This window comes from Macaca nemestrina, chromosome 10 (genome assembly GCF_043159975.1).
Source record: "Macaca nemestrina isolate mMacNem1 chromosome 10, mMacNem.hap1, whole genome shotgun sequence".
NCBI classification, from domain to species: Eukaryota; Metazoa; Chordata; class Mammalia; order Primates; family Cercopithecidae; genus Macaca; species Macaca nemestrina.
Genome location: NC_092134.1, coordinates 110,861,071 through 110,876,954, shown reverse-complemented (window position 1 = coordinate 110,876,954; position 15,884 = coordinate 110,861,071). Strand labels below are relative to the sequence as shown.

General features: G+C 43.3%; 2 protein-coding genes across 6 annotated transcripts in view; one reads left to right on the top strand and one right to left on the bottom strand.

Moving 5' to 3' along the window:
* Positions 1–15,230, bottom strand: part of SINHCAF (SIN3-HDAC complex associated factor) — a 46,449-nt gene extending 31,219 nt beyond the window's left edge. The window contains exon 1 of one of the 5 annotated variants that reach the window (XM_011745735.3): positions 14,954–15,230. The gene's annotated coding sequence lies outside the window, so the exon portion shown is untranslated. Of the gene's footprint in view, positions 1–12,660; positions 12,815–12,866; positions 13,067–14,762; positions 14,785–14,953 lie in introns of those variants that run through there. The other 4 variants (XM_011745734.3, XM_011745738.3, XM_011745733.3 and 1 more) reach the window with 4 other exon arrangements.
* On the top strand, positions 13,658–14,686 carry LOC105484262 (uncharacterized). The gene has a single exon (XM_011745732.2). The coding sequence runs from the start codon at positions 13,769–13,771 to the stop codon at positions 14,246–14,248; it is 480 nt and encodes a 159-aa protein (XP_011744034.2). The 5' UTR covers positions 13,658–13,768; the 3' UTR covers positions 14,249–14,686.
* Positions 15,231–15,884: the final 654 nt, after the last annotated feature.

Here is a 15,884-nt window from a genome sequence, read left to right as displayed (position 1 = left end):
CAATCTATGATCTTTTTTTTTTTTTTTTTTCCTGAGACACAGTCTCACTCTGTCGCCCAGGCTGGAGTGCAGTGGTACAATCTCAGCTCACTGCAACCTCTACACCTCTGAGGTTCAAGCAATTCTCCTGCCTCAGTCTCCTGAGTAGCTAGGATTACAGGCATGTGCCATCACGATTGGCTAATTTTTGTACTTTTAGTAGAGATGGGGTTTCACCAGTTGACCAGGCTGGTCTCGAACCCCTGACCTCATGATCCACCCACCTCGGCCTCCCAAAGTGCCCGGCCATAATCTATGATCTTTTGAAAAAAACAAGGGAATGGCATTTAACAGAGAAGCTGCTCATACCCACGCATCTTTGAGCCATCTTCTCAAAGTTGGGGAGCTGGCTGCAGCAGAGGTCATACTGGATTTTCAGGAACAAGATCTGTTAGGGGATCCAACCACACTGTGCTTTTTCTACCTATTCCTTAGCTTAAGCAGCTGAAACCAGCATGTAGACAAGCCGATAAATGTCGGAATGACCTGGGTCATAGATTTTAATTGTGAGTTCAAATTCTTTGGTAAAGCAAATCCGATCTTCATAAGGATCAGGAAGTTCCTTAACTATGGCCCAAAATTTGGCCTTCGACTAGGATTGATAAAGAATCAGGACTCCAGGCAGGCTGGGCACACACACTGCTGGTACTGGAAGTGAACCACTGGGACCAAGCACGAGCAAGCCAGTGAGTAGCTCCCGCAGCCCCCTGGACCCAGGGCCATGCATGGCAGCTGCCAAGGTGGCTTTAACCAAGAGAGCAGATCCAACTGAGCTTACAACAACATTTTTGAAGTATGCAAGCACTGAGAAAAATGGTGAATTTTTCATGTCTCCCAATGACTTTATCACTCCATACTTGAACATTTTTGGAGAAAGCCAGCCTAATCCAAAGATGGTGGAACTTTTAAGTGGAGTGGTGGGTCAGACGGAAGATGGGAGGAATGTTGTCCCAGTGTTGGTGATGCTACGTTTGATAACTTGATGAAGGTGGCATCCACCAGATATTTCCACTGTAATGACTAATATCTTTTCAACAGTGTGTGGCCTTTTAATTGGTCCTGGGTGCCCCTGATACTTTGTTTATGGTAGCCTTTCAGCTGTTTGACAACACTGGCAAAGGAGAAGTAACTTTTGATTAGAAAGAGGATTGTACCAGCAGTCTACAGGTCTCATCCCAGTCACTGTTCCCAATGGTAACAACTGACATTTATCACCATCAACTGGTTTTGCCTGTTTTTAAACTTAATTGGAACTATACAGAATGTACCCTTTCAGTCTGGCTTCTTTTGTTCAACATTTCTGAGATTAATCCATGCTGTATTTTTTATTTTTCTTCACTGTATAGAATTCCACTGTGTGACGGCATATCCATTCTAGGGTCGATAGACATTTTGAGACATTTTCAGTTTTGGCTACTACAAATAATGTGTTTTCAACATTGTTTTATGTATTTTTTGGGTGTGTGTGTGTCTCTGTGTGTGTGTGTGTGTGTGTGTGTGTCAGTATTTCTAGGAACAGAACTGCTGAGTCATAGAAAATGTGTAAATTTGCCTTCAGTAGATCTTGCTAAACTGTTTCCCAAAATGATGGTACCAGTTAACACTCATACCATCATTGTATGACAGCTCCATATATTTCAGATCATTGCCAACACTTGGTATCAGCCATTTTTATTTCAGTGACATCTCACTGTGTGGTTCTGATGAGTATTTCCCTGATTCCAAATGGGTCCTAGACCTTTCTTTCATATTTATTGGCCATTTAGGTATCCTCTTCAGTCATGTGCCTATTTTCTGGATACAAGACCTTTGGTGGTTATATGTTTCACAGATGTCTTTACTCTGTGCACTGTTACTCATTTAACTGAGTCTTGAGGAACTTCAGTTCCTAATTTTAATGTAGTACAAATTATCAGCATTTTCTTTTGTAGCTAGCTCTTTTTGCATCCTGATTAAGAAACCTTTGCTTTCCTCCAGGTCCGGAAAATAATCTCTTTTATTATCTTCCAGAAGTTTGTTTTCCTTTCAAATTTAGATTTTAATTGTTCTAGAATTTGTGGTATTTTTACATGGTATTAAAGGTAATGGTCGAAGATTCTTCCCTGGCCCTCTTCCCCACGGATATGTAGATCACCCAGCACCACCATTTAATGAAAAAGATCACTCTTTTTTCTTTTTCTTTTTTCTTTTTTGAGACGGAGTTTTGATCTTACTGCCCAGGCTGGAGTACAATGGCACGATCTCGGCTTACTGCAACCTCCACCTCCCAGGTTCAGGCGATTCTCCTGCCTCAGCCTCCCAAGAAGCTGGTATTACAGGCACCGCCACCATGCTCAGCTAATTTTTTGTATTTTTAGTGGAGACGGGGTTTCACCATATTGGCCAGGCTGGTCTCGAACTCCTGATCTCAGGTGATCCACCCGCCTTGGCCTCCCAAAGTGCTGGGATTACAGATGTGAACCACCAAACCCAGCCAAGATCACTCTTTTCTGTATTGCACTGCAGTGGTACTGCTGTCAAAAATCCAATATGGGGCTGTATCTGAATGTTCTATTCTTTTTATATAATTGTATATTATCCACTAATAATATACTATCTTAATTACTACAGCTTTGTAAGTCATACCTGATAAGTCTTTCAACTTTATTCTTTAAGATTATCTTCGCTATTCTTGGCCCTATTCATTATCAAAACAATTTTAGAATAAGTTGTTAATTTCCACAAACATCCTGCTGGGATTCTGAATGCTATTGCATTGAATATGTGTAATATCTGTGTGTATATGTATAATTAAATGGTTTTTTGTTTGGTTTTGTTTTCTTTTGAGACAGAGTTTCGCTCTTGTTGCCCAGGATGGAGTGCAACGGCACGATCTCGGCTCACTGCAACCTCCACCTCCTGGGTTCAAGCGATTCTCCTGCCTCAGCCTCCCAAGTAGCTAGGATTACATGGGCCATCATCTCACCCGGCTAATTTTTTGTATTTTTAGTAGAGATGGGGTTTCACCATAATGACCAGGCTAGGCTGGTCTCGAACTCCAGATCTCAGATGATCCACCCTCCTCAGCGTCCCAAAGTGCTGCAATTACAGGCGTGAGCCACCACGCCCAGCCAATTAAATGTTTTAATCCCTTAAAAAAAGAGAAAGAGAATTAGGAATCCCCCACCTGTCATAGGCTGTTCCCAGAATGATGCAACCACAGGAAGCATTCCTGTAGAGTTCCTGTCCCTCACTTCTGCACAAGAGGTTGCTGCCAGGGTAGGTGGAAAGACAACAAGAGCAGGGGCCTTTGGAGCCATGTTCCCTGTCACAGTCTGTTTAACAAGTGACAGACAAGGAGAAAGAGATGGGAGAAGAAGAAAAATTAGATCCAGCCTGGGGAGTTAGAAAGATGTAGAGCGAAGGTGTAGGTGGTGAAGGAGGCACCAAAGAGTAAAGAAGGTACTTCTGAAGATTGTTTTTTAATAAGAGAGTATATCTGAGAGCTATCTGTTACCACCTCTAAGTTGTTTATTAGCATTCTGTAAGGAAAAAAGATCATCCTACCCACTTTTACTACTTTCAAGATACCACTGGAAGTAGCTTCCCCATTCTGGTTGCTTAATTTTTGCACTAGCACCTTCCATCCTGGTCTGCATGTATGCCAATTTTGGCATATCAAAGGATCTGCATTTAGGCCACTGTGATGTAGAGTCATTCTGAAGTTGTCGTAGTCCATTTGTTTAAGTGATTACACAATGAGGCACCCTAAGTACTGTATATTAACCCAGCTGGGGTTTCTAAAGGTGGAATCAGATGTTCTGCAGTTGCAGGGGATTTAGTCGATTTAGAGGCTTTGTTCTCCATAATTTTTAATACCTTCTCATTAGATTGACTAAGTCAGGAGGTGTTCTGAATCTGAATGTGCTGCTTGCAAACACAAAGCTTGAGGATGCGCACCCAGGAAGCATGAGTTCCAGTAGGTTATTATCTGTGCTCTGAAGTAGACTGCATGAGGCACGGTCTTTATACATTATTTTAAACAGGAAAATATGTGCAGTATGGTGAAGCAATAGTTGATAATTTGGTTCATATTCAGTGATGTTATGCCTAAAGTAAAGTAAATATGTGGTTGAGTGGGCAGGAGAGAAAAGTTAATAATTGTGTAGGCACCTTAGGGTCTGGTGGAAGGATGATTGATTCCATCCTGCCTTTGTTCTATATCTGCCAAACAAGTTTACAACCAGTATCTGTCAGTAAAATATTTAACAAACTCCAGTTACAAACCCAAGGGGTCAGCTTTAGTTTGAAGGCGGTGGTTTAATCATGCATATGTCCAAACTGTAGCCATCTTGGGCCAGTTTTCTTTTCTTCTGACACTATCTATCATCATCTATCTGTCTGTCTACAGTATGCTGTCTGAAGTTTCTTCAAATAGGACAAACATTTTGAGAAGTTTCTCAGGATTTGAAAGGTTACAGTTAAAACATGCCTACTTATGGGAGTTTGTAATGCTTATCTCTGACATAGCTGCCTTTGCATGTACACACATTTCTGGGCCAGAAAGAAATTTAGAGGAGGACTGTGTTGATCAGTTTTTTCTTTTATTTGTTTTCACAAGTGTAATAAATGTGTTGCTTAAATTTTAAATTGTCATTTGTATAGCACTTTACATTTTATAAAGCACTTTCACTGGCATTCTTTCTTTGACTACTATTAGCCAAAAACCCAAAAATTGTTTTAATACTGTAACAGTTAAAAACAATCAACCATGGCCGGGCATGGTGGCTCAAGCCTGTAATCCCAGCACTTTGGGAGGCCAAGCTGGGTGGATCACCTGAGGTCAGGAGTTTGAAACCAGCCTGACCAACATGATGAAACCCCATCTCTACGAAAAATAAAAAAATCTGCCAGGCGTAGTAGTGGCAGGCGCCTGTAATCCCGGCTACTCAGGAGGCTGAGGCAGGAGAATTGCTTGAACCCAGGAGGTGGAGTTTGCAGCGAGCTGAGATTGCACCACTGCACTCCAGCCTCGGGGACAAGAGCGAAAATCCACGTCAAAAAAAAAAAAAAAAAACCATGCTATAATTATAGTTCTGACCAAATTAATTGAATATCCCAAAGTTAAAAAGATTAAAGGTAATAGCTAAGTGAGCAAAAGCAATTAAGAAAGATAACTGTAATTACATGGACAAAATGTATATAAACAAAAAAAATAAAGTTTTAAAACACGACAATCAATTCTAAACATCTGTTCTGGTTGATTTGTGGGGTTTTCTTCTACTTTAAAGCTGTGGGTTTCATATAAATTTAATGATCAACTTAATGAATCTAACCTTGGTGCTGATGAGTCAAGAAAAGGATGAGATAACCACGATATATCAGAGATACAAAAGGGACAATTCTAATCTCATCTAATGAAATTGGGAAGCCAAAGATCAGGAATAATGTCTAATTAAACACATAAGTTTACTGAATATAATAATATACATAAGAAAGAAAAAGAGATTCACAGCAATAGCTTATATTAAAGATGCTATTTACGAAAAGTTTTCTGATAAATAAGATTAAAGATTAACTCTTATAAATCTCAACAATACCAAATACTTGTTCATTTTAAGCTCCAACCAGGAAACAAAATGAAAAATACTGAAATGCAAATTTTAGAGCTTTAGTAACCTTTTTAATATGGAATCAGGAGACAGTGAAAAGGCCATGAATTTAATTCAACTATTTTCTTGTCTTTTTAAATCTTATAAGGGTGTTAACTCACATTTAAGGATATAGAGAGGGTTCTTATCATGATGAATTTAACATCTGTTAAACTCTCCTTAGTTGGTATGTATGCTCTGAAGGACACCATTAGTTACTCTAATATAACTTCCACTTCCACTCTCTAGATTCCTTCTTCTGGCTTTTTTATATATTTAGAAGTAAAGGGTTATTTTTATATTCAAAAGTACCTTTCGAAACTCAATCATACCACTGGGTGGACTATATGGAAGAAAATTGAGAGCAATAGTCAAATGTGGTAAATCAACAGTTAACTTCACAACTTGTCCAAGTCATCTTGGGAACTGAAATTTTGATATGCACAAATTAGGGGAACAACCTCCCAAATGAAACTATCCTTAAGTTTCCAATAAACCAAAATCCTAGCTTCTAATTATCATTTTTTCTTTCTAAAAATCAACTGGCCTAAGTCTTTAAAAAAAAAAACACACACAAGGTAGTTGAGGTGACTTAAATGTCAATGAATTTTCAGACTGGTTAAATTATGCTTGAAACACCACAGAATGCTGTTTCAACCTTTAAAGCAAGTTGAACAATAGTAATACAGTATAATCTCACAGGATGTTTTTAAAATGAGACTGTGAGTACACAAACTTCTTTTAAAATTGGTTTTTAAAAATAGTAAGTAGTGGTTGCCTCTGAGGAGTGCAAGCATAAAAGAAGCTTACTTTCACTTTACTGCCTCCTGCTTTTTTTTTTTTTTTTTAACCAAGAGCATCACTCCCCAATAACCTTGGTTATCAAGACGCACCTTAAGAGTAATCTAAAAAAGCACAGAGCTTAAATAAACTTCCTCAAAGACATACAGATGGAGAGATACAAATTAGAAAATACACTCCATGGGAGAGACTACGAATTAGACTGGTAAGATCAAAATACACACAGAGCAGAATGGGAAGGAAACTGCAGAGAGAAGACAAGCAAAGGATTTGTAAAGTGGGAAGGAAGCAGCAGAGAACAAAGACAAAAAGAACTAAGCAACCAAAGACAACTTTGAAGTGAAGGAGATGCATGTCTTTAGAGTCAAACTAGAAATGGCAGGATGATGGGAAAGGAAAAGAAATAAACAAGAAAAAATATTCGTGATCACAAACTATGGGGGGATACTTGAGTTCCTGTAACTGGTAATGCCACCACTGACACCATTTTAGTCAATCATATGCTATCATGAATCACATTTAAGCACAAGATCCAGTAAACACTAACAGTGTAACTGGAGCAACACTTTTCACAAAGGGTCAACAGGACTAAATGCTTTGTATTCTCCCGCTGCTAGGCCACTTGGCTGCAGTATTCCCCAACAATGAGACATGTTTCATCAGCAGTTAAGGAAAGCCATGGAGCAGTAAGACATTATTTCCTCTTACCCGCTTCTAGATACCAGCCTACATCTCAGCAAAATTCCTGAATTTAGCTTACTTTAAGGGACAAATGTAAATCTGTCTGTAAGAAAACTGAGAAAGGGTAGCAGACCCCACTTGTTTGCCAACAGCCTCTGCAAACACGTGCCCTGTCTCTGAGAAATTAGACGGTAAAGCATTTATAACTGTGGCTGTCTATGGAATCCACACTTGGCAGAAGAGCCTAAAACTCATCCTATACAGGAAAGAGGTCAAACTCAGAAATAAGTCTTCAACTGAAGTGGCATAGGTTAAAAATAAAATTACAAATTCAAGTATCTGGGCTTTAGATAGTGTAAAAAACCATCAGGCCCCTCCCCAATTTTGGTAGAGTTAAAAAAAAACTAGGTCTCCCAATTCTAGATTAAGAGGAATTCCAGTGGATGAAAAAAAATTCAAAGTGTCAGAAAGAATACTTATTCGCTTTAAAGGGATGATTATGAGTTAGAAAATATAACTATACTCAGGCCGGGCGCGGTGACTCACGCCTGTAATCCCAGCACTTTGGGAGGCCGAGGTGGGCGGATCATGAGGTCAGGAGATTGAGACCATCCTGGCTAACACAGTGAAACCCCATCTCTACTAAAAGTACAAAAAAAAAAAAAAAATATATATATATATATATATCAAACTATACTTGAGTCTGCAATGAGTCAATTTGGAGTCTATTTCTGCTTCTGTCTTTACAACTAACTAGGAAGTCACTACTAATTTTATTTGCCCTTCTGTAATATTAGGAAATTCTGTTTATTTCCTTGAATTTATAAGAGCTGCACATTAAAGAAAAATAAACGCTATCTATCCCAAGATACGTACAACAAATTTAATTGAAGATAAAACTCTGATTACTAAAGATTTTAAGCCCAGGTCTGTGGGAAAAGAGGAACTTAGCCTTTTCAGGGAGACTTTAAGGTCATGAAATGGGCCCATATACTCTTCTATGAAGCTGTTCTCCCATTTTCAAACTTGATAAAAATGTTAAGAAAATGGATACATGGTAGTATACACACCTGATTTGACCTAAACCTCAGGAAAGTTCCTTAACCTCACTAATTCGGTTTCCTCATCTATAAAATAATGACAGGCCGGGCACAGTGGCTCACACCTGTAATCCCAGCACTAAGCGAGGCCAAGGCAGGTGGATCACCTGGTCAGGAGTTCGAGACCAGCCTGGCTAACATGGTGAAACACCGTTTCTACTAAAAATACAAAAAATTAGCCCGGCCTGTTGGCACACACCTGTAATCCCAGCTACTCAGGAAGCTGAGGCAGGAGAATTGCCTGAACCCAGAGGCAGAGGTTGCAGTGAGCCGAGATCGTGCCATTGAACTCCAGCTTGCTTGGGCAACAAGAGCAAAGCTCCATCTCAAAATAATAATAATAATAACAAATCCCAAATCTCCTGAATAGTATCTGTAAAGCATCAACACAAAGACTGGCACGAGGTATGCACTCAGCTCTGACAATTCTGTTTACTCACAAATCTTTCTTCTTTCTCTCTTTTTTCTCCCTTACATTTCAGGTATCATTTTGCATTCTGTCTTTGGGCAATTCACTCACAGGAAGTTACTAACAATCTTATTGGTAATAACCCAATATTATTCATTTCCTGGTCCAATCTCTCCCCTTAGCTCTAGGATAAATATGGCCAACTGATCACCAATCCATTCCAACCTTTAAATACCCTGAGAATTGATTATACAATCTTCCCTCCAAATCTGCTCTTCCTCTGTTTACCTATCTTGGTTATCATCCACAGTCACACAAAAACAACTTGGAAGCCAACTGAGCTCTTCCTTCACCCTCTGCATGGCCCTCCATCAAATTTATTGTGAAGTCCTTAGAGATTCTGTTTCTTCTTTCACTTCCATCCCCACTGCCTGTTTATTCCTCATCATGGTGCATGAACTCCTGTCAGAACCTTGTAACTGACTTCCCTACATCCTTTAAACATGTGATATCTTCCTAAAATTCAACTATTAATCTTCCCTTCCAAGGTAGCAACGCTGGCCTCATGATAGTATCTAAACTCCTTGGCAAGGAATTCAAAGCTTTTCAGGATCTGCTCCTGCCTACCAGCTGCTCCTAACTTGGAATTCTGATATTCTAAGAGTGTCAAACCAACTTTAATAACTAGCCACCCTCTACTCAGGCTATTATTTCTGTCTGAGACAGCTTACCCTCCATCCCCTTGACCTGGGAAATTCTCTTAAGAATTACTTCTTTTACAAAACGCTGCCATACTTTTATTAGGACACCTACCACATAAGATTTCACTTCTTGTTTACTGCATTATATCCTCTACTCAATAATAAACCGCTGCAGAGCAGAAACTAACTCTTGTATTACAACCAGGTTGTACATAGTATACGGAAACAGGTAGAATTTGCTAACTACTCAAAGAGTTGGGCAGCCATATAGACAGTATATTTTAAGGGCATGGAATGGGAAATGGTGTCTACAATAAAGACGTGAATTTTACAAACTAATGTTTTGAAAGGAGTCATTGTTTGCGCTATTGATTATAGAAATATTTTTAATGTTTTTAAAAAGGAGTCATTTTTCTTTAACATTTGGTCTATAGACTTTTGTAGGAAAAAAAGCTTGAGGTTTTAAAAGCTATAGGAAAAAATGTTTCTTGCTTATTTCAAGCAGGACCGGGGGAAGGAAATTAGACTAGTGTGGGGAGAAATGACAAATGAGAGCTACTTCAACTCAGCACAGTTAACATTAACCAAATTAAAACAACATTAAGCCAAACCAAACTTGTAATAGGTGGAAAACAACTAAATACAAAACTAGAAATAAATTATTTTAGTTCAACTGTGACTTTCATACTTGAATATGTAACAGCAATGTGCCTGTGACATTAGTATTTCTGTGGCAAAGAGAAAACCTCCCTACCTTGAAAACAAACTCCCTTTTTGGACTAGATGCATTTCCAGATTATTTCCATAATACAGAAAAATCCTAGTTGCAGATTCAATTAAAAAACTGGAGAAACAAAAGACAACGAAAAGAGTCTCAATTTGTAACACCCCAAAATCAAAACTAAGTGTGGACAAGAGAAATCAGGAAGAAAGAAAAATGACATTTTCCAGGTTTCCACAGGACTTTCTGATGTAAAATGGTTGAATCAGAATTGAAAAGACAACCAAGAGTCAAGGGCAGGGTCTTCCCAGAACTGCTTTCATAAGGTAAGGGAAGAGACCAAAGACACTCATTCTTTCCACTAAAAATTTACTTAATGTTTCCCCAGAAACAACAACTGACCCAGGCCTCCGTTTTACTTTATATAGAATGTCTATTTCCCAGTGTCGTGAGGACAACAGCAGCTAGTATTTATCAATCATGTCACTTGCTTAATTATTTACAACTTATTTACAATACATATTACTACCATTTTACAGATGAAAAAAACTAGATCACAAAGTGACTATAAGATGATGACAGCTTTGAAACCCAAGCATTACTAACTCAGAAACCTCTGAACAGCAAAACTTTGTGCCTCAATCCTTGTGTTCCTTTTCTGCTCAGCCAATTATATTCCTACCATCTCTTAAGAAAAAACGAAAACGACATACTTTTAAAGCAACCTACTATGTGCCTGGCATGGTAAATTGATTAATTTATCCTCATAAGAGCCCTGTGTAGTTGGTTTAGATTTAAAATAAGTTTACACTTTTCCCAGTGAAAAACTTTTATTTTACATGTCAAATGGTTCTTAAATTGCTTCTCTTACACAAATATGTCTGAGTTTGAGCCCTATGAGTCAAGATTTCCCAGGACTTGATAACCACTGTGGGGGGGAAAAAAATTGATCATTCAGGTTCCAGATATACAGCATTAAGAATACTGTGCAAGGACAGACAGACTTGGGGCCTGCTGTCCACCAGTGATCTAGAATATTCTACCAATTGAACTTCGTATTTCCAACCTCTCACAAAAGCAATACAAAGAGAAGACAGTAGAGACCTTGTCTGTGGATCTTTCCCACCCTGAATTCATTCACATTGATAATCCAAATCTCTGTTTTACATCATCTAATTAGTAAAACAAAAACCATTAAGCTCTGTATGTAGTATATGAAACCTGCTAGGAAATGGAAATTCTAGCCATAACTTAGCTATGAAATACTAATTAAGAAAAACAACTCAAATAATCTCAGCGTATTTGCAAAGCACGTCATATGCATTTTAAATAACGACCCAGGGAAATAGCTGCCAAAGGAAAGTCAAAGTTATTAAATCCAAAGTTTTTCATTTTCTTGACATGCTCTTTCTATTTACTACAGAAATGTACTAATATTGGTTGCCTTTTGGTATTGTAATTTGGTCAACCAAAACTTGGGAAAAATAGGTTTATTAGTAACAAAATAATGAAAAGAAAAAAATGAATTCCAACTAGTATCGATTTTTTGGTGTGTGGGGGCAGGGCATTTAAGGGTATTATTTCCTAGTAATGATCACTTAGATTCTAAGCCTTAAACATGATTCAAATGCAGCAGAAATCAGGAAAGAAGCAACAGATACGATGGTGCATATCGGATGTCTAGACTACAGGCAAAACCCAAATACCAAAGAAGCATCCATGTGTCAAACCAGCATAATTTCTGAGCTATGCCTGGGGCCACATACAAAAAAAAAAAAAAAAAAGGTTAGCTTGAAAGAAAAATCTAGGAGGGGTAACCAGAAGGTCAACCCCAGTTCACGGGAACTGGGAAGAAGCTAGCCGTTACCCTGTGACATCTTCCTGAGCAGCTTCCTCCGCAGCCAGCTCCCCAGCCTCCTTACAATGTTTCCAAAAGGCCCAACTCCCTAAACATTTGCTTCTTCAAGGTCATCCTAAGATAAGGCAGTGAATAACCACCAAACACTGAGTCACGCATACCTTTCGGCTAAAAAAGATCCCCCTTCCCAAAATCATTACATAAATACTTTAAATGCCATGAGGGTTTTCTCCGGAACTCCACCAGAAACTCCCAGACTTTAATTTAGATTGGGCAACTAAATGTGTTCAATTTTGCGACATAAAATATTAAAAGGCTTTTCAAGTCTGGCAAATTCCAGTTCAAAAACAGGTGCTTTCAGTGTATGCTCAATAACAAGGTCAAATTCATTTTTAAATTATTAAAAGAAAAAGAAAAGCTTTTCTTAACCCTCCTTAGGACAACATAAGGAGGGGGAGAAAGGATTGCTGGGGTAAAACTGTCTCGGATAGGGTCCCTGTTTAACTCAACAGTAATTCCTAATCTTCCGAGTGCCTGAAGTAATGGAAGGTTACAGGAAGAAAATAAAAACAAAGAAATTGACTAGGGTCATAGTTACCAGAACAAACTGCACCGCCCTACCACCTCCATAAACCAACTCCCCCCACACCAAAACAAACCTTGCCCCTCCCCGCTCCCCCCCACCCCCTAGAAACACACAAAGAAACTGGCCGCACGCACAATTCGCCCACAGTCCTCACTTCCCTTAGTAGGCAACTGGGAGCCCCGGAACTTCCCCACGGTGGTTTATCGGGCGTCGTCGGGGCTGGGTCCCCTGGACTTGCGGGCCACAGTTCGGCTGGAGAGGAGGTGCTAGCCGCCCTCGCCCGTTTCCCCGAAAGCAGTAAAATGCCTCCCCGCTCCTCCCAGGGCCCTCGGGTCCCCACCTTCCGTAAATCGCGCCTCCCCCTCGGGCACTCCGGTGACCGCCGAGAGAGACGCCGAGCCAGCAAATAAGAATGCTCCCTGGTGGATTTGTTGGTAAATAAGACATCTCGCGTCGGGAGGAAAGTTCCTGCGGGGGCCGCTCGCCAGGGCGAGAGCGAGGGCGAGGGCAGCGGGAGGTGAACCGCGTCGCTCGCCGCCACCTCCCTCACCTGCGCCGGAACAACGGGCCCCGCGCCCGCCCGACCCGGCGCCTCCCGCAGGCCGCGCCTCCCGCACGCCGCGCTGCCGGGGCTTGTTCCTCCTCATGGCTTTGCCCTGACGTAATTCAAACATGGCAACAGTTCGACTTCAAAGGCGAACCCACAGACCTCCCAGACACAGGCTCCCCGGCCACGAGGAACCGGCCGAGGAGTCCGGGCCACGCTCTCCGGACCCCTCGGCCGTCGCAGCCCCCGGTGCCAGGGCTGGAGCGCCGGGCACTGCCGCCTCCCTCGCCCGCCCGCACGCCCGGAGCGGGGAAGCACGCCGCCTCCCTACGCACCAGCATGGCACCTCGCACAAGTAGCGCCGCCAAAGTTTCCCCACGAGGGGGCTGAGGGACAAAAGCCCCTCCCGAAACTCGCCCGAACTTCGAGGGCCTCCGACCCGCACGTCCCTCCGCCCAGGCGGCCGCCCCGAGCGCCGGGGGCCCGCACGGGCACATGCAGCCCTTTGTTTTCTGTCCAGCCGGGCGCTGCCTACGTGCAGCATCAGAGATGTCGGAGCGTTTCGCAGGGGCCGGACACTGGACGATCACCCCGGGTAGGGGTCCGGACCCCGCGCCCCGAAGAGTCCGGAGCCTGGTCCCCCGGCCCTACCCTCGGGAGCGGGCCCATTTAATCAAAGTTTTGCAGTGTCCTTGATGAGAAACGCCCGGAGTACCCGCCCCGCACGGGCGGAGAGTTGGCGACTTTCACTCTGCTTTTTAAACTGGCAAGACGCCATCATCAGCAAACCACATTGTCCTGCCGGCCGGACCTGCCTGACGGCGGCCGCATCCCACGGCTCACGCGGGGCTGGACATTCGGACAAGGACCAGGGTCGCAGCCCGAAGCACGTGGTCTCTCACGTAGAGCACAAAAAGCAGTGCCCCGCGGAGTTCACTGACTCCTGCGGCGTAGACAACGCCGCCGCCTCCGTCCCCAGCCAAGTTGGCTTCCCTGGCCATCTTACAGCGCGGACGGCCGCCCACAAACGGGAAGCCCTCGCCGTGGCGCCCACACCTACGCTACAGGTGAACGCACGGGGAGCAAAACTTCGGGCTCCGAAGGCACCCCGGACACCAGACGCTCTTGGGCGCGGTCCCAAGAGGGCAGGAGAGTGGAAGACGGGCTGTTTTTAAGCGACCGCGTGTTGCTCTCATTGTCGCATCCGCATCCCTCCGGAGTTGAGCAAACAACGCCACGCCGCGTGCGCTCCGGCAGAGCCCAGCACTGACCCCCAAAGGCCGATTTAAAGACCCTCGGCCGCCAGCTTGGAAGCGGACGGCAACTTAAGTTTCCGAGCGAATGGCGTTTATTGTCCACCCTAGCCCGGGGGCTGCAGTCAACTAAACCACGAGGTTTCACAACGGCGCCCGACCCTGCCCGCGCCTCGCGCCCACGCGGACGCACCGACCCCGGCCGCTGCGCGGTGGCCAGCCAGTCGCTTTCCTCTCGGGCCTTTCGGCCGCCGGGCTCCTTTCCGCGAGAGAATACTGCGGCGGAGAAAAGTCATTGTCACCTTCAACGTGGATCCCTCAACTCCGGCGACTCCTCAATTATGCCTAGGCTCCACTCACTTCCCCCGCCCCGAGACTTTCGGTTTGCCTCAAATACCCTCCCCAATTAATAAATACACACTAAACAAGCGCGTACCAAAGAACCTGGGGTCTGAAGATCACGAAAACAGCGCTCCCAACAATGCCACCTCCAAGACAAAACTTCCTGTGTGTATGTGGAAGGACGGGGGGAGGTGGGTGGAGGTGAAAAGAGAGAGAAAAAAAACACTCTGAAATCAAAGCCTCATGAGACAGTTTTGCACTAGACGCATGGTGAGAGTCACTCACCTTCCAAAAGCAGCCGTTCCACGTGCAATAACGTCCCCGAGGTGCGGAGTGCACGCCAGGCCAGTCCCCTCAAGCGCTCCCTCCTCCTCAACTGCCTTGTCTAGAAAGATTGTCTCCTGCAGTTCTGCAGTTGCTACCGCTGGCCGAGAAGGTGTAGATTCCGCTTTCCCTCTGCGCACGCGCGGCTCCCGGCACAAAATTCTCTTGAATCGAACTTATTTGCATACGGGCGCGCGCACGTCGCGGGCTGGGAGGGGGAGAAGTCCCGGCGACCGCGCGCGCTCCCGAGGCCTCTATTGTCCTTTTAAGGGGAGAAGCTCTGCGGCGCGGGAAACGCGGCGGCCAGAGGGAAACGGGGGCGGGGACTGCTTACTACGCCGGACGTCACATAAACAAACGCCCCCCGGCTGGCGGCCGCGACGGAGAGGGAGTGGCGAGGTGGGAAAGGGAAAGGTTAGCAACCGAGGGGAAGTCTTCGCTGCTTGGCGTGTTTTCCACCCCCGAAGTTCTTGGGGCACCATTGAGCGCCGAAAAATTGTTCTGAAAGCTGCTGTTGCAAAATTCTCACACCTGTGTCCACTTTCGGTGACAGAGGAGGTGGTCTTGTAAGCACCCAGACTGAACTTATACTAATCCCACGTTTCCTAAATTTTGTTTGAAGTTAGGTTTTTGAAACTTTAAAAAAAAAAAATCCTCTGGGGCCAGCAAAGGTTTAGTTTTTGTGCAGTTGTAATGAGTCATTTAATAAAGTCCCATTTTAACAGCCTATCCATTCGCTAACTCCCGCTTGCCCTTCTCAAATAGTAACCTAACCCATAACAATCCAATTTTTTTCTCACTTCGGCCTTAAGATTTCGAGTCTCTCCAAATTGAATGATTGTTTATTTCCGTGGGAACAGTGCCACTTTCTATAAAAGACTAGGCAATGGAA